Source organism: Diaphorina citri, unplaced genomic scaffold, assembly GCF_000475195.1.
Source record: "Diaphorina citri unplaced genomic scaffold, Diaci psyllid genome assembly version 1.1 scaffold425, whole genome shotgun sequence".
Lineage (NCBI taxonomy): Eukaryota > Metazoa > Arthropoda > Insecta > Hemiptera > Psyllidae > Diaphorina > Diaphorina citri.
Window position 1 is genome coordinate 193571 of NW_007377860.1, and position 20030 is coordinate 213600.

Genomic DNA, 20030 nt, shown 5'->3' on the forward strand with positions numbered 1-20030 from the left:
CAATTTGCTTAAAATCGAATAGTCACCCATCCAGATATTAACCAAAGTCATTGTTGCTTAACCCTTATTTCGTAAACGGTAAGAGATATACAAAATGCGGGAACTGACTAATAAACAGAAAAAAATACAAAAAAAAAAGTTTAAAAAGATAGGTAGGTATACGTACGAAAAACAAAAAAACCTGCGAGTCAAGTAGGTAGTGTAGCATGAGAATGCATGCCTTTGTTCCGGGTAAAAATCGGGAAATCCGTATTTTTTCACCATTTTGCTAGTTTGTTCCGTATATGCCGAAAAAAAAGTTGGCAACCCTAATGCCAACATTAGTGTCAGTAGTAATGAGTGGTCCCACTAGGGTCGCGCCTGGAAAGCTAAAAACAATTTAATACCTCAGTGAAAACTGAACAGAAATAATTCATGCACGAAATCTGTCACTCGAAATTCATCCCAAGTACACAATCATGTGCCTAGTGTATACGTAAACTAGGTATATGGTAAATATTTATGTACCGAACCGATGACATTACACATACACATGCATCGAGTATGTACTCGTATGTTTTTCTATCCTCATTTTGTGTTTTTCATCATTTTGTGTTGATTTAATAATGGATTGCAGTACTAATGGGAAATTTTTAATGCCCCCAAAAAAGGGTCATTAAATAAATAATACCCATAACAGCAGTATGTATAACTAGATTTAAATTGGTCAAATGTTTCATTTAATAACTCCTTTCTGGATGATTAAAAATGTGTTCCCAATATTAGTGAATTTAGGCAGAAATGTTTAGAACGTGAATGCAATTTGCTTATTTAGAGCACCGTTGAGTCTTCGAAGGCAAATGTATCATTTAATGACAGCTTTCTGGATGACAATCTCCTAGAATTGAAATATGGCATAAATGTTTAAAAACGTTAATGAAATTTGCTTATTTTGGGGCACCGTTGATGGGTCTTTGAGGGCCTCCTAGGGATATGTCTTCAGAGTGAGCTCTAAAGCTGTGTCCATACATAGTCGACGCCGTCGATCGACGAGGTGAATCTATGTTGTCGAAGCAGTGTACGGTTTCAGTCGACGTCAATCGACGGGGTCGACTATGTTTGGACACACCTTTATGTCCACTGAACTAGTTACATCCTACACCTACTGGTTATAGTCGGATTATCTCATTCACCGATTTATCTTCATCCGGGTCTGATGGCACTAGCTCGCGCATAAATCAGAGAGTGGCGTAATTCAATATGCAAGCACGGGGTGGCGCGCTATGGTGTAGAATAACTTCATTAAAAACCTCTCCCTACCCCACTGCCCTCTCCCACCCTCCACCCCTGGTTATTCAATACGTGATGTTCAGAGAAGTTCACAATATGGCAGTTATTTTTTCCAAAATATGGCACTAAAAAACATGGCAATATGGCACTTATTTGGTGAAAATATGGCATTTATTTGTTCAAAACATGACAAAATAAGCAAATTTTTTCAAGAATCAGAGGCAACTATTTTAGATTTTTCCTTGGGCCACCTAGAGGTTGGTAAATCCATGACACATCTGGATGCAGTAAGGACAGTCCACTAGAACATTTTGTGAGTAATTTCCATATGAATACAACATGTAGTTGTATGAGTTTTGTTGTCATGTTGATTTACATACAGGTAAAATCTAAAAGGTGAAATGACAGTGGCGAAGTAGATATGAGAGCTTTTCCAGTTTTATGCGCGCCACTCACTCTCAGACCGTCTGACGGACCTTATAGGCCTCATAGACCGTGATGTTTCAGTCTGAGCATGAGTCGCAGAAATTTCTAGGTCTCTCAGACGGTCTGAAAGACCTAGGTCGGGAGCTTTTCCTGCAACATACGTTCGGTCTGTGAGACCTATATGTCTGTGATACGGTCTGAGCGTGAGAGGCTGGCCGTACAACCAGTGTGCACTAAAAAACATGGCAATATGGCACTTATTTTGGGAAAATATGGCATTTATTTGTTCAAAACATGACAAAATAAGCAAATTTTTTCAAGAATCAGAGGCAACTATTTTAGATTTTTCCTTGGAACGTCAAATAAAAATTGAATTTTCAACCTTTTAAAATGAAATTTCGCTGTTTTGACTTCAGATTTGGATTTCTGAGGACTTCGTGCATATGTAGGAATCGACCTTTCATGCTAAATGTTTTCCCAAATGCATAACCACTACTTATGTAAGTACGGTTCTTTTTTTAGTAAGTACCTATACTTTTTTTTTTGCAATTTTTTTTCTTCGTTCTTAAAGTTTTATATTTTACCCAAAAATGCAATATGGCAAAAAAGTAAGTACCTACCTATGATTTAGGCTTTTTATGATACATTTACGAATTTTGCTAAAATATGGCAAAATAGTATGGCGCCATGGCAATATGGCATTTGAATTTGCTTACTGATGTTCCAATTGCAACCCATTCCTTTCATACCTTTTGACATTTTTAGTACCTCCAGTCCTGACACTCCTGATCATAACGGAGTTAACCTATAAATTTGGCCTGGATAAAATGAAATGAGGATTACGGGAACAGAGTTGTTGGGGAGTTGGGGGAGGGCGACTATAGATTGACAATTTTTGAAACGCAAAACGGGAAAATTGAGAGCGTTCTTTTTTATATAGGTATATTTTTTTTATGTTTAGTTTTTTTACTTTCCTTATCCTATAGAAGGAATGTAATGTATTAAGATATTGATGTTCTAGCTGAACTGAGGCTTCCTCCTCCCTAGCTTTCATAATTTTTCGGACTTTTCTGGGAGCATGTATTAGGTATATCTCTCCTTTTGGCGTGTCATCTACGAGCTGGTGGACATCTTTAACAGCTCTCGCTAGCAAATAGGTAAGTTTTTGCGTTTTGATGTTGCTAGATTTTTGGTCTAACGTTTCTCGAGGCGCGGCACCTGTTGTTGATTTATCTATCAAAAATACTTAGCAACTCGAGTGGCTGTACATAACTTGAGGCCTAGGCATACATATAACCTACTCTGTCAAACACGATTATGATAAGGAATCTACCTAGTTTTAGATTATGCATTCCCATTCCATCCACAGTTCAATACTCTGAAGTTGTGCTCCGTCAATCATATCAATCAGAGCATTCAGATAGCTAACAATTCTAACACTAGTTAGGAATTACAGTACAAGAAGACATCAGGATTATATATTTATATCCTACTTGCTGTAAGAATTCTTGCCGTCAGAATTGATTTCCCGCCCGGGGCGGATTTTATCTTGATGGGATAATGTTCGTTCCCGGAACGGCTGGCTTTCTCCTATCCTGTCCTCCTCATCTCTTTGAGTTCGGGACGATAAGACCTTAGCAGTTACAGTTCCCTCTATCAAACCTCTTGGGAAACCAAGAAGACGGGATAATTACATATACCTTACTTACCTACTGTACAAATCCTTGGAGTGAGAATTTATCAGAAGACATTAGGATATGTCGAGCACTTTTCTCGACCTCGGCACTACTCACACTACTGTGTAGTACTGCACGTCTGGAATAATTTACGTGGATACCATACGGAATGAGAGCGTCCAAGGCAAAAGTACACTGCATGATTAGACATCATGAAGTCTGGTAAGTCCTTGATGTGTTCTATAGCCTTATGTGAAGGTACATTACCAAATTCTGTAAGATCTTCAAATAAGTACTTAGCAGTAGGATTTCCCTATACTTAATAGCCAAGTCAACCTCGGACTAAACTCAATCCTGAGAAAATCCACGGTGGTAAAACTCGACCTTTGTGGAAGGCATCAGGATCCAGAAAAACATTGTATTTCATACAGACCAATAGACCTCTCGGAAGTATTGCAAATTTTCAAAGTGGACAGTGGAGACAAAAGGAGACAATTAGCAATTAGACAAACACAGAACCAGATAGGCTATCAAAAGAATTACAACGAAAGTTTAGTGAAAAGAGAATTGTAGGAAAGGACATGAGAAAAACTGAATGAAGAACTGTGACAAATGGTACACGATCTCTTGTAGGCCATCTCATCCATACCTGGAAAAAGTAAATTGTAAAGAGCACAGAGAAGAAAATGCACAAGAAATAGAAAGCTGTAGATACCTATCACAAAAAGCAGCGGTACGCTTTTTTTAATTTTAGCAGTGTACTTTTTTTCACGTTATTTTTTCAAATCTAATTCAATTATAAAAGCACTTGGTATTCTGAAAACAAATTCAAAACAAACCCCCCCGAAAGAACTTTTTGTGATGGAAAATATAATTTGAATAAACAAATGAGAAAAAAAAAGATCAAATTTTCAACACATAGAAAAAAGTGTATGAAATTTTCCGTTTTGTGCGGATGGAGGGGAAATATAAACTCAACAGAAGTGGCGAAATGTGGTCAGGTCACAATTCTCACTGAGGGTGAAGCTCATGGCAGGCAAAGTTCTAGGTCACAACTTAAACAAGAGTTAACAAATCGAGAACGGACGGGTGGACATTTTCGATGGAAATCATTTAAATTTCCTCCAAGCTCCAAATTGGACACCTACTGTTTATAGTTTTACTCTAAAAAGCAAGAATAAACAGTGGGACAACATTTTCACATTTCTCCGAAAGCGCTTCTGCCTAGGAATTCATTTTCACTAATAATGCATTACATTTACTAGGGGGGGGTAGCACAAAAAAAGGGGGGAATACAAATGTCCATTATTTATATGTAAAATGAAAAAAATAAAATTATTGAAAAATATATTTTTTTTTCTACTTTTTCAATGATTTTTTTATCAGGCCAAAAAGCAGGCAAGTTGGTATCTACTGAATACCTGTTTTGCGATATTTTTTTGTCCAATCTATTTTTCGACGAAGAGAATCCATGTATGGAATGGAAAGCGACAATAATAACGATGATGTTCACGTCAAAACTCTTCGTCTGATAAATGAAAATATTTTCCACCTAAAACTCTCGGAATACATAAAAAGCTCAAACTTTCGAGATTATGCAGATAAAGTTGAGAGAAGGGGTCGGGAGTCAGGCTCGGAGATTTGGCACCTGGATTTTACTTTCCCTTTAGCCGACGCAACGTTCATATCATGTTGAATACACCAGTTCTCGTCCGATCACTGAAGGTACGAACGTTAAGCGTGGATAGTACTTGAAAGGTGGACAAATTTCAAGGATAGAAACATGTCTCTGAGGGGACAAGCTAGGGAGTAAGTAAGTTTATACTAAGATGGCAATGCCAACTAGGGTTGCCAACCGTACGTTATTTCCCGGAACAATCCGTATTTTTGTCAAAAATCAAATGTTCCGCCGGAACACACCTTTGTTCAAGAGAGAGAGAGAGAGAGAGAGGGACAGAGAGAGAGCAAGAGAGAGAGAGAGAGAGAGAAGGAGGGAGGGAGGGAGAGAGATAAGGGGGAAAGAAAAGGAGAAAGAGATAGTGAGTGGAGAGAAAGAGGCAAATACATAGAGAGAGAGGGAGTGAGGGAATGAAAAGTAGAGAGGCAGTTTACCTTCTGCAAGAATGACTTGATTTATCCGCACTTGCCTACCCATGTGTAGAAAATGGTATTTTTTCCGACTCTGTTCGCAAACGAGTTAATTGAATTAAATTTGCCACGTGCCAATCTGCTCAACCTTCTACATTCTAGAAATCTAGAACCTGTCCAACCTTCTATAGCAGTTCAGGAAAAAGGAATGTAGAGAACCCAAACGCAAACGAAGAGATAAGAGAGGTAGAACGAAAGGCATTACACATTGACTCTAGAAATTGAATCGAGGAGGGGAAGGAGAAAGAAGGAGAAAAGAAGAGGGAGGTAGGTAATTTAATTTGAAATTTCGATACATCAAGACAAGGGACACACCAAGTGTAAGCTTGCCAGAGAACCCAAACGCAAACGAAGAGATAAGAGAGGTAGAACGAAAGGCATTACACCTTGAGTATAGAAATTGAAACGAGGAGGTAAGGAGAAAGAAGGAGAAGGAGAAAAGAAGAGGGAGGTAGGCAATTTAATTTGAAATTTCGATACATCAAGACAAGGGACACACCAAGTGTCTCTTAGTGTGGGTAGTTTTAGCATTAAAACAATACATCACATCATCCTTATCACCACCACCTTATGTTTGTATACCTAATGTGTTGTATTCTTGTTTATTGTACTTATATAAAAATAAATGAGAGCACCTTTTGCTATGTTTGAAAAATAAAAAAATGACATATTCGTATACTGGCTGGTACTTGAGTTAAAAAAATTAAGACAAAGAGAATTACAACACACACATACATACAAGGGTAAGGTAGAGGAGGCCGGTATAGCTGTATAGCTGTTTCTTGATAGCTACCTATAGGGTATAGAGAATCAAGAAGAGAAAGATACGAGAAAGAAACAAAAGTAAGAAAGGGAAATAAAGAGGGAGGGGAAGGCGGAAGGGAATAGAAAGAGGCGGATGAGAGAGGGAGGGGGAAGGAAAGAGAGAGGTATCATATTAGGTCGCTTGTACAGAAATTAAGATAAATAAAGATAATGAAGAAGAGATAGAAACAGCGAAGAAAAGAGAGAGAGAGAGAAAGGGGGAGAAAGGAGGGAGAGAGAGAGAGAGAATGAAAGAGTTAATCGTTTGAAACAAAGGAACAAAAAAAAAAAAAAAGAGGAAGGGGAGGAAAGAGAAAAATAAGCCGGGAGAGGATGCTGAAGAGAAGGTTTTAGGCGTAAGGAGGAGGAGGAGGAGGAAGAGGAAAACAGGAGGGGTAGTAAGAGAAAGAGGGGAGAGGTGGGTTATAAAGAATTCGTCATACGAGAATATCACATTCCTTCCTAATCCCTACGGCCATGGCGTATAAATGCGAACAATATAAAAGTTATTTGTTAGAAAGCGAGAAGCGAAAGTGAGGGGGAGAGAGAGAGAGACAGAGAAAAGGAGGGAGGGAGAGAGATAAGGGGGAAAGAAAAGGAGAAAGAGATAGTGTGAGTGGAGAGAAAGAGGCAAATACATAGAGAGAGAGGGAGTGAGGGAATGAAAAGTAGAGAGGCAGTTTACCTTCTGCAAGAATGAAAGGAAGAAAGAGGAGAGGGAAGAAGGTAAAAGGGGAAAGAGGTAGAAAGGGACTCCTCCAAAAGGGAGAGATAGAAAGATATAGGGGGCGAACGTATAATTGTATAGATGTAGGGAATTAGAGAATATGACAGATAATACATTGAGAGGAATAAATAGGAAAGGAGATTATTCAGATACCTAATATGTATTCAATCATGTAGGTTGAACCTGTGATGAAACTGTGCACATTTCGACCAAACCAACAACGGCTAGAAGAGTAGGTATACCTACTGGTGTAGGAGTAGGCTAAATTTAGAGGTATGTAGGTCCCTTCGTCCCTTCACGATCCAAAACACTGTGTAGGTGTTGGATGAATACAGAAGTACTGAGTCCAGGATTAGTAAGCCTACGTTAATTTTGATCCCCTGAGAACGCCTAAATCAAGGACTTTACGTAGGTGGTGCATAACAAGCCCCATCACCTTTTCAACAGTGCAAACTCTTTTTGTGAAAATTTTTATAGAAAGACGTATAGGGGGCGAACGTATAATTGTATAGATGTAGGGAATTGGAGAATATGACAGATAATACATTGAGAGGAATAAATAGGAAAGGAGATTATTCAGATACCTAATATCTATTCAATCATGTAGGTTGAACCTGGGATGAAACTGTGCACATTTCGACCAAAGTACCAAACCAAGAGCGGCTAGAAGAGTAGGTATACTGGTGTAGGAGTAGGCTAAATTTAGAGGTATGTAGGTCCCTTCGTCCCTTCACGATCCAAAACACTGTGTAGGTGTTGGGTGAATACAGAAGTACCTAATCCAGGATTAGTAAGCCTACGTAAATTTTGACCCCTGGAGAACGCCTAAATCAAGGACTTTACGTAGGTGGTGCATAACAAGCCCCATCACCTTTTCAACAGTGCAAACTCTTTTTGTGAAAATTTCAAAAACAGCAAATGCTTAAAAAGCTAATAGTTCTCTCTTTAGCTCATTCATCATTTTCGACTGCAAATTACAAGTCGACTCGACAGCACTAATAAAATTTCCTCTTCAGAAAGTTCTTTCTTTCTTTAATGAGGACGGAAAAAGAAAGTTCACAGTTCGCCCGATGTCAAATGTCGAATTTGAAAGTAAAGGTTCTAAATGAAACTTTTAGAAATTCAGAGCCGTGGGGAAAAGGAGAGGAGTGAAACTAGTAATTAGACAAGACGGTATAAAGATAGCTGGAAGGAATGTGACAATTTTGAGGATTTTGAGAAGTCTAGTACCAGTTCTACGCTTCTACGACACTATACTAGAATAGAATATACCCTGTTTATACTGCCCGAATGAGACTGAAAAGTCCCTTTACTCCCGCAGTATACTCAAGAGCTTTTGAAACAATCATCTAGTGTGCTCAGATTCTCAGAAGAGATATCGAACGAGAATACAATAACATTAACTAGATTGGTCCAAATATCTACGAGTAATATCTTCAACATGTTTTGTTAAATGTTTCATATTGCTCCATAAAAATGTCAAAATTTTGAAAGCTTCACAAAGTTCACATTTTCCAGCTAAAATAGGCAATGTTTTAGAGGGAGAATTCACACAACATTTTTCCATTATTGTTATCAGCTATAACGTCTATTGACGACTGATTGACAGACGTACTGACATATTTTTTATCTTTTTAATGTAAAGTTATGTGAAACAATATTGTTGTGACAGCATATTGAAATTTCTCTCGTAAATGTAATGCACAAACAATATCTATAAAATGCGGTCGTAAAAGATAAACACTAAAAATGTATTTCTCTATTGCTAGGGGCTTTTTTAGGAGACAATCCTTGGAAGCCCCTTATGTTATGGGTGGAGGAGAGATCAAATATTTGGGAGGGAGCTAAAGCTAATAAGGCGTATTTTGTTTGTTTCAAGGTAATTTCAGAATACAGAATCCCTTGCTAGGGCTTGTTTATCCCTACTTAAGGGTCGTTCTTCCCTTGCTAGGGCCCTTCAAAGTTTGCTGCTCACGGCCCTTGCTACTGCGCTCCAAGTGTATACAACAACGACAGTTAGGTACGGTTAACAATAATGAAATTGAATATTTTACAGGCAAACCGGCGAATGGGCGATATAAATTCAATACACAAAGTAAAATCCATCAGAGTAAGAAATGTAGGCAAATGTTTGCAGAATATGATGCAAGTAGAATAAGTAGATAGATAGAAAGAGGAGGGATGGAGGAAGTAATTTGATAAGGAAACGAAATATCTTGGGTACAGTGCTAGTGAGAGGCAGAAAGAGGGAGGAAGAGAGAGAGAATAGCGATAACACAAAGATCCAAAGGGAAAACAAAGGTCCAAAATCTCATAAATATAGGGTACCTACCTACTTGGTCTTCTCGGCCAATTTAAAACAAGCTCTACCGATTCAGAGAAACACCATTAGATCGTATTACCTAATAATTCCTTTTTGCTTTCCTCATCCTAATAATAAGTTAATAAGGAAAGTAATAAGTAATGTATCTTGTCTACTGTGTATAATGTATTACTTTCCTCATAGAACTTTCCTTATAGGATTACGATAAGGAAAGACATACTCTCAGACCAAAATTTGGTCCGCCAGACTTGTGTGTAGTGTCCTTTATACTGTTTAGTTTGATGAGTATAAAAGATGGCGGTGGCATGATGAAATGGCATAGGCACGGTTTATAATAGACATTACAAGGACTTGTCTGGTCTGACTCATGAGATCAGAGCTGTTTATGGGCAACTTTTTATAACCGGCTAATCGTAATCGACTTAATCCCAATGCAGGTCGATGTCAGCGATTCCCAGATGGAGGGTCTCAAACACAACCCCGACCCAAAATTGTGACTTTGCCGAGAAATCAATAGCTCATCCCTAAAAGAGATTTAGCTAAAAAGATGAGTGTTCCACCGTTACGTCGTTTTCACAACTGCTAGATACATCAGACGTTTGTGGTCTGTATCGTAGTATTCCGATCCCGTATAGTATGTCCATCAGATGGGTATTACTAAAAAACTTAGTCCTACAAAATCGTCGGATTCATCCAAAGAGAGAAAACCATTGAAAAAAAAACGGAACATCCGAGCAAGCCGTCTGCTCGTTTTGGAAGCCACTGACCACTGACTTGGGCATACTGGATTAGCAATGAGCTCCACTCCATTTGTCAAGGATTTAGGTTTTCCTTGCCTTTGGAATCAATATAATTTAAAGAATCTATTTACTAATGAAACCATTTACTGATGAAACACTAGTGTAGGGCAGCCATCTTGTAAACAAAAGTACCTTACCTTGTGTAAATTATCCACTTTTACTCTTGTAACCTTCATCTTTCAAAACTTTCGCGGAACAGGCTACTGGATGGATGCCTCGGTAAAGGTGTCCACACATCGACGTCGACTGAACCGTCCACACTGCCTCGACAACATATAGAGTTACCTCGTCGATCGACGGCTGATCGACTATGTTTTTGCACACCTTAACTTAGTGAAGGCCTCTTGCGTCGTGTGTAGACACCCTAGCGTCCTGCCATTCCTCTGTGTACACAAATTGAATCCGAAGCAAAGTGTTTTCAAGGAAAGTCACTGCTATTGTTCTTTCTACTCGGTTCCAATTTCAATTCCCATAAATAACTAAACCCGGGTGCACCTCGATTTTGAATAGCGTAAATTACTTACTCTGACAGACGAGCTGTTTTCAATTCACGGAAGACCCTTTTGCATACATACCTGAAATTAGAACAAATAATGTAAGTACATTAGATTTATGAATCCATAAATAAATAAAACATCAATACATGAAATCAGAACAAAAATGGAATACTCGTATTAATTTTATGAATAAAGCTAATAAAGTTCATTTTGTATGAAATCCAAATTAGGTGTCCCTACCATGACAATTACCAGTATTTCTTTGTTCTTTCATTCAACTCCTCTTTCTTTCCATTTCTCTTCACTTAAGTCTTTGTTGAAAACTATAATAAGCAACTAGAGGCTTCTCTAGATACTCCTATTCCAGACATTACACGTACAACTTTCTTCAGTGTACTTGTACCTATTACGTTGTTCTTCGGAGCTGAAGACGACATGTCGTTTATTTTATCCTGACTGTCGCCTGGTAAACAGAAGGTCGCGGGTTCGATCGCAGCTGAGGCATGGAATGATAATGGAGCTCTAAGGATTAAATGGTAGAGAACGCCTCTGACGTTAACCTCGCCTAGTGGTTACCTTTCAGCTTCCACTCAAGAGTCTCTTATTATTTATTAGGTATTATTGATTCTTCTAGGTCGCGGGATCGATTTCCGCTCAGGGCAAACTTTGTCTTAAACAGATAAGGCTTGTTCTTGGAACGGCTAGCTTTCTCCTAACTTGTCCTCCTCTTCGATTTTGGGACGATAAGACCTGGGTTTTCCCTTGTTACAATTCTCTCTATCAAATCTCTTTTTCTTAAAAAAATAAAAACAAAATCAAACAAACAAATCTTGTCTACACACAACCTAAGAGTCCAATTTGAGCTCAAATTACATTGCTTTTCTTTGATAATTTTTCGTCGTAGAAAAACGCTGTGTAGTATTCTAGAGAGTGTGATGTGAGAAAGGAAAAGAAATTTCGAGTAAGAGACGACAAAGAAAAGAACGAGGTAAAAGAAGAAAGGAGATACGAACAAGGGAGGAAGGTAAGGAAAGAAGAGATTTTCTGACGATCATTTATTCTTCAACATTCCAACTTTGAAATAACAGTGGTGTGAATTCAAGGGTAAAAGACAGGAGAAGAAGAGACGAGGAAGAAGAAGAAGAGAAATAAGAGAGGAAGAAGAGTATAAAGGGAGCACGAAAGAAGGACATGGAGGAGAGGAAGATGGAGAGGATGAGAAAAAGGCTGTTCGCACACGAATCCCGACTATTTCGTGAAAGATGAAGCCTGTGGCGATAGCAAGTTGAATGCACCCGTTCCCAATGGATCTCTGAAGTTAAGCAACGTTGCTCGTGGTTGGTCTAGGAATAGGTGACCATTTACACAATTGCAAGCTGCTGGATTTTGCCTAACCATTTTTTTTTTTTTTTTTTTTTTTTTTTTTTTTTTTTTTTAAATCTTTCCTTGGGACCACTGTCGATTTTTTGCTGGATTAAAAATCTAGATCAGTTCCAAAAACTTTTTTAAAAAATATTTGGGTTGCAAGAAAATTTTCAGACTCGTGTCCGGACTGTTTCAGGAGGTTGAAAAAGAGGAAGAAGGAGGTGAGAAAGAAAAGGAGCACAAAGTAAAGGAAGAGAGGAAAAATAAGAAAAGAAACAAAGTTTACTTCAACAGATGTAGGTGGTACCTACAGTAAAATATTGTTCTTAGCCAGTGTTGGTAAATCTCATAATATACTTCCTTAACCATGAGTCACACGAGACCAAAAACCAAGTCTTGATTATTTCTCCAGATTTTTCAAAGGACAAAGTATAGGTACACGTTTCTGACAAATCCAAGGTTGTCCCAGTTTTTCAAAAGTTTGAAATTTTCTTCATAGAGAAGGGATTTATTTAGAAAATCACCCAAAACGAACTTAACTAACCATATGGTTGGTTTGCTTGATCTTTAATATTTTATTATGATTATGATTTGATAATAGGTACCTAGATAATACTTGAAATAATAATATTAATACTTAAATAGAAATAATTATTACTATTATTTTCCGTATCCTACATTTTATTATTCTAATCTCATCCTTCCCTCTGTCCGTGTCTAAAGCTGTTTTCCTATCTTTTTTCATCCCTTGTGACTAAATCACTTCCCCACCTCTCTCTCTCTCTCACACACACTATCATTTACAACAATAGCAGACAGAGCTCTGGTGCTCTCACTCGTTCTAACTGGGAGGCCATTAATCATTTCAACATTCTCTCTCTCTCCATCATAGGAGTCTCTCACTCCCCATAGACTTTGTTAACTCCACAAGTTAAAAATGAGAAAAAAAACTCACCCTAAAGGGGATTTATCTTACAAGTAAAAAAATTAAATAAACGTAGCATTTGAGGTCCTAGCTCCCCGCCTAAAAATTTCTGCCTGAGGATCGGAAGACCCCGGGAGATACTTGCATTTTACCCGTATGTGATGCCATCGACTGATTGACTTTTGGATTGTAAAGCTTAATCTTCTGAATGAAATTATGTACTTGATTTGACTGCTAAGGTCTCTTAAGTGCCGGGGGTATTACCATCAATTCGGCGAAGAAATTCACAAGCCTGATCTTTAGTTATTTATTAATTTTGACAGAAAATTCGTCTGAAATGCCCACCCCGGTACTACAGTGCATTTCTTCAGGGTCACAAGCCTGATCTAGGAACGAGAAAACGTCATCCGCAGCCTGTTCTGGACGAGAAAAGCCACGATTACCCCGATGATCACCTATTCGGACACCAACCACTCGAAACTTTGCTTAACTCTCGTGATCCATAGGTCCTGGTGTATTCAACATCCCATAGTCTATCTTATTCTATACAATAAAATTATGACACACCTACGACCAGGACCTCCCCAAACAGAAGATACGACAGAAGACTATAGACTGCCGGTAACATAACTATCGATTTCATTATACATTTTGCCTAAGAACGCTAGACATTTCATGGAATGACTAGGTATTACATAGATTGCCGTTAACATAGATACTGATATGTACAGAGAACAGGATCTTCTGGGATAGCTACGTCGCAAAATCACGGTGACCCTTTCTCTTGCATCGCACAATCATTCATTTCTCCCGTTTCCTTTCACTAGTTTCATCACCACTCATTCCTTCCTTTCTCTTTCTCCTCCTCCTTCCTCTTCTATAGTAGTTTCATCCATTTCCTTCCTCTCGTATTTTTTTTTGTCTCTAAAGCGAAGACGATGTCCTTGATAGAGAAAAGTGTTGGAAGAAAAGTTAGTTTTCCATTAAAATAATAACAGATAATGAGGGAGAAGAAGAGCAAAGAATGAGAAGAAAAAGAAAGAAGGAGGTGAGGAAGAGGAGGAGGAAGAAGCTGCAAGTAGAAAGAGATTGAGAAGAAGAAAGTGAGAAGAACAGGAGGAAAAGAAAGGAGGAGAGAAAAGGGTAAAGGGTCTGCCGAGGTTTACTGTACAAGAGTACCAAGGAGTTTCTTGAATTAAGGACGTGGATAGAATGAGAAATTTCTCTCCTCCTCCTCCTCCTACTCTTTCTCTATCTTCATTTTTGTCCCTAATCTCAAGGCCTCTACACACGAGACCATTGGGCGCCAGTCCATTGTCCCCCGTCCAAATGCGGATTAGTAAAAAAAAAAAAAAAATGGTCGAGTGGATTGGAAATTGGAACACATCACATGCCTTCAGGCACACTCCATTTGTCAAGGATTTAGGTTTTCCTTGCCTTTGGAATCAATATAATTTAAAGAATCTATTTACTAATGAAACCATTTACTGATGAAACACTAGTGTAGGGCAGCCATCTTGTAAACAAAAGTACCTTACCTTGTGTAAATTATCCACTTTTACTCTTGTAACCTTCATCTTTCAAAACTTTCGCGGAACAGGCTACTGGATGGATGCCTCGGTAAAGGTGTCCACACATCGACGTCGACTGAACCGTCCACACTGCCTCGACAACATATAGAGTTACCTCGTCGATCGACGGCTGATCGACTATGTTTTTGCACACCTTAACTTAGTGAAGGCCTCTTGCGTCGTGTGTAGACACCCTAGCGTCCTGCCATTCCTCTGTGTACACAAATTGAATCCGAAGCAAAGTGTTTTCAAGGAAAGTCACTGCTATATTGTTCTTTCTACTCGGTTCCAATTTCAATTCCCATAAATAACTAAACCCGGGTGCACCTCGATTTTGAATAGCGTAAATTACTTACTCTGACAGACGAGCTGTTTTCAATTCACGGAAGACCCTTTTGCATACATACCTGAAATTAGAACAAATAATGTAAGTACATTAGATTTATGAATCCATAAATAAATAAAACATCAATACATGAAATTAGAACAAAAATGGAATACTCGTATTAATTTTATGATAAATAAAACACAGTTTCAAGGTAATAAAGTTCATTTTGTATCAAATCCAAGTTAGGTGTCCCTACCATGACAATTACCAGTATTTCTTTGTTCTTTCATTCAACTCCTCTTTCTTTCCATTTCTCTTCACTTCAGTCTTTGTTTTCTCCTTCTTTCCATTTTATTTTCTCTTAATTCATTGTTTTTCTCCCTCCAAAGTTTGGCTGAAGACTGTTAAACTCATCGTAATTTCTGCTCAGGAAAATCCCTCTCCACTCCATCAAACACGAAACTTTCCTTTGAAACAATATTTATTATAGAAATTATTTTATTGAAAACAAGCAGGGTCCGTCCCTCCGGGAATTTTTTAGCCCGTAGTGATTAGAGAAAATCAGTACCTATGTACCTACCTAATTTGTTTGTTGATTTATCCGCACTTGCCTACCCATGTGTAGAAAATAGTATTTTTTTCCGACTCTGTTCGCAAACGAGTTAATTGAATTAAATTTGCCACGTGCCAATCTGCTCAACCTTCTACATTCTAGAAATCTAGAACCTGTCCAACCTTCTATAGCAGTTCAGGAAAAAGGAATGTAGAGAACCCAACGGAACATCCGAGCAAGCCGTCTGCTCGTTTTGGAAGCCACTGACCACTGACTTGGGCATACTGGATTAGCAATGAGCTCATAGCAAGTTTGCGATATTGCCAAGGATTGAACCAATGTTACCTGATTAGCTACAGGTAAGGGGGAAGTCTCAACTTCATCTCAACAATGATTTATGTAATGTGCAATTCCCTTTTGAGAAATGACATTGTGGGTACATAATAGGATAATCTGAAATAATTTATTCTTCCAGCTTCCCTTAAGGAAAACGGAAGGGCGAGTATAAGCAGTGCGAAAAACAACCAAAAGAAGGATATTTTTGCCTTTTCGAAAAGTTTTCTCAACAATCGGAGGAGGAAACTAGTCTTTGTAATATGCGGCATGCCAATATACATTTAGATAGGCGCAAGTACTGGAATGATAAAATCCAGAAGAACAACTTTCTTGGACTGTTTTTCAAGGGTGTTTCAAACCCTAAAGGTGTTTCCAAACATACTCGACCGGCCGTCGAGCGACGAGGTGAACCTATGTTGTCGGGGCAGTATGGACTGCCGGTCGACTATGTGTGGACACACCTTTAGAATTGCTCAGAAGTGGGAAATTGTCAATTGTTTGAAATCAGCACAGGTTGCATATTACAAAGACAAGATTGCCTGTGGCACTATAGTTTAAACTTCCTCGGAACACCCGGAAGCCGCTAGCCGGAAGTATCTAGAAGACAAAGCGACCTTTGAAATTAATGAATTCCACATGAGTCGACGAACTTCCTGTACATTTTCCTAAGAATAAATTGCTCGGTTAGAAAACAGTCTGACACAACAGCTCACACGGGCCTAAAGTTCATTTTGCTCCATTCACCACTATCCGTTCATTTAGCACTCTCCATTCACCTATATCCGTTCATTTAGCACTCTCCATTCACCTACATCCGTTCATTTAGCACTCTCCATTCACTTCTATCCGTTCATTTAGCCCCTACCCGTTCACCTTCTAAGCCCCGGATCTACCATTCCCTTCACTGTGCGTTTAGCGCTAAATCCAGGAGCTAAATTAGGTAATCTACAGGGTGTCTATAAAATCACGTCACAAATTTACTAGGAAAATCAGGAAATCCAGGGATCCACGAAACCTGTAGGTAGACGTATCAGGAATTTACGAAAACTGTACGTGTAACATCAATAATAAATTTACGAAAGTTGTAGGTAGATGTATCAGAAATTCAGAACTTTACGAAAGCCCGCAATCAACACAGAGCTCAGAACGGAATTGACGGAAATTAACAAAATCGAAATCAATATCCACACATACCTAAGTAGACGTACCAATAATACTTAATGATTTAAGTATTGATGGATATCGACAGAAGAAACAAGAGGTGCAAATTCACTTGCAAATCGTTAAGCATGAAGAGAATTCCAAGTGGTCGAACTCACAGAACATACTCAAGTGTACACTTGAGAGAGGATTTAACAATAATGCTCTGTCTCTCAATAACAGAACAGTTCTGAAGTACTTTCTCACCATGGTTTAATACATTCGCGATCTGAACTTCAACGGTTCGATCTTCACTTAAGGCCAGCCACTCACTATCAGGTATATCAGGTAGAACTGACAGGCGGACCTTTTCAGCCGCACCTGTCAGTTCTACCTGATAGTGAGTGGCTGGCCTTAGGCTCCGATCACTGTTCGCTACAATGTATCAGATTCCCAGTCGCACAATCGAATTCAAACAGTGTCAATGCATTTGCCTGCACTGCCTTTCAATTAGTCGTGCGGCGAAAGACGTCATGAGGCCAAAGGCGGATCTACACGGACCGCAAAACGTACGTACGATTCACGAATACGTAAATTTAGAAACTGATGGGATTTAACTTGTACGATTTCACGTAGCGTGTAGACGCGGTTAAAATCTGACCCGGGACCCGGCTTAATGAAAACGCTGATGCCTTATGGCATGTTTGATGTTGAAAAACACAAAGAAACACAGTGGGAACACCGCTTTAGGAGGTATACTCGTAACTTCCGAATAATCCAAATAGCCTATTTGTAATCCTGCTAAACTTTGTTGAGATTTGAACACACCCTGCACACCAGTGTATTATCTTCCTAAGTGAATATAATGCTATGAAATTTATAAGTACCCTAGAGACCTATTCAACAAACACATTGCATACATCCGAGTGCAATAAGAGAGTAAATAGTAAAGCAGCTCACCGGAATAAATCCTTGCAATAGACACAGAAGTACATCTCTCTATTCTCCTAACCCTTGAATTAGACACATGTACGAGCATCTGCCTTGTAAACCCTTGCATTAGACCTAGAAGCACCTCGTTACGTAGCCTGAATACCTACAATGACTGTGTGCGTAAATTGTAAAGATAGCTACCTGTTTCAGCAGAGGGGTGCTCATTATTAGGTGTTTTGTTTATAAGAAACAAAGGTAAAATACCATTTAGTGCTCTTGCTATGGCAACTCTTTTTCAATTGACTGACTGAGACTGAAAAATACGTATAGGTATTAAGACCTTAGTAGTTACAGTTCCCTCTATTAATCCTCTTTTTTTAAAGTCATTAACGGCTTTCATTAGGTTAAACTTCAATTTCATTGGCTTCCAAGCCGTTGTTTGTCAAAATGAGTCGCCTGTTTCTACCTACAAATACTGACTGCTGATTGGTTACCTTTCGTGAAGAAGCGTGAGCGTCTTTGGTTCGAATGGGTGTGTGTATCACCAAAATGAACGGTCTTGGGTTTTTTGCCCTTGTACTTGTTGTTTTGATTGACATAGTGGGCCAAAATTTCAGCACAAGTTTCAAGAATGGAAAACATGGTCCAAACAAAGGGCACAACGAAGTAGTAAAATCACAAACAATGTAAAACTTCAAGAAACGAATAATTAGTTGAAAACAAAAGAAACTCAAGTTAAAGTAAAGAAAAACAAGGACACAAACGACTGAAATTAAAATTATTCTTCAAAAGTAAAACTGAAATGGAAAGTTAACAATAAAATTAGGATAGTTGCCGTTCAAGCTTTGGAGTTATTCGACCTTTGAGATTATAAAATTCGAACTGATTCTACAAGGGCTTGGCTGAAATTTCATTTCGAATTTTCAGTTAGCTCGTAATTTTACCGAGAAGATGCAGTTTTCCAGCGAAAAAGGTGGGCTGGAATAAAACCTAAATAGGTAAATAAACATATCATGGCAGTTGAAACATTGCCAAAATTAGTATAGGGGAAAGAAGGATGAATGCAATTTGGACCAATACTATGTTTAGGTTAAAACAAAATTTTCAGAGTCAAAAACTTTGAAATGAATGCGTTTGGAGAGAAAAATCAAGAACTTACTTGGTGAAGAACTTGAGTTAAAGGTGTTCTTAATCTATTTTCAGAATTCAAGGAATGATTTAATTAATCTAATCGAAAACAAACTCGATTTTCAAAAATAATTAGTTAGATATTATAGAGTAATTTTAAGCTATAAAATAGATTTGATTTGGAAGCATATTGATAAAAATTATGATGTTTAGTGAACAAAACGACCACTATTATTGAGAAGAGTGGAACACACACACCGAGAATACCTAACCAGATACTAACAGTTCGATAAGAAATAAAGAATTGTTATTGTTTATCAATAGTGACATCAGTCGTATAGAATTCATTGAGTAGGTATTATAGGTCTCAGCACCAACCAGTAAATAAGAGGTTGTGCCAAGACCTGGAAAGTCAAACCTGGTAAATCTAATACTTATACCTAATAGTAGGTAGGTAGTTCTGAGTTTACAAGTACCTACCTACATACATACAGGTTTCAACCCCTACATTGCTCCACAGAAAATTAATCCTTAACCTTCGGACGGGGTCGGCGTTTTTTGCCCACCTTCCAATCAACCCTAGGGTGATTGCTTTTGGGCTGACATTTGGTTTTGGCTACAGAATTTTACGAGTAAGTGCTCTTTGCACTCATTTGCTATTTCTTTAGCAAGGGAAATTTCAGGCTGGTATCTTCACTGTTTAAAGTTCCCCAGTCAGACTAAGCTGGTCCCCTCCTTATTTAAGGTTTCCAAGTCAGACCGACTTACATTTATGCATCAACTGTTGTAAAAGTGTCTTCTTGTTTTATTCAGTAGGTAGGTCTTACCTACTGCCTAGGACTATAGGAGGTACTAGTTAGGTAGTTAGGTATACAATTCACATTTATCACAATAGGATTCCCTCTACCGCTTTCTACTTTCTATTAATAAGTTTTCCCTGCTGTAATGCAGGAGTCATAAATCCAAGTCCAAGGTACTTTATGCTGTTAGCGTTTGTTGAAAACATTGTTCTTTCTACTCGGTTCCAATTTCAATTCCCATAAATAACTAAACCCGGGTGCACCTCGATTTTGAATAGCGT

At 38.4% G+C, this 20030-nt stretch overlaps 1 protein-coding gene across 1 annotated transcript in view; it reads right to left on the reverse strand.

Annotated features, from left to right (window-relative positions):
• Window positions 1-18703, reverse strand: part of LOC103508710 (multiple PDZ domain protein-like) — a 42452-nt gene extending 23749 nt beyond the window's left edge. Inside the window, exon 1 of the mRNA XM_026823227.1 lies at window positions 18316-18703. Coding sequence (XP_026679028.1) covers window positions 18316-18463 — 148 coding nt within the window. The 5' untranslated portion in view covers window positions 18464-18703. The remainder of the gene's footprint in view (window positions 1-18315) is intronic.
• Between the last annotated feature and the right edge of the window lie 1327 nt (window positions 18704-20030).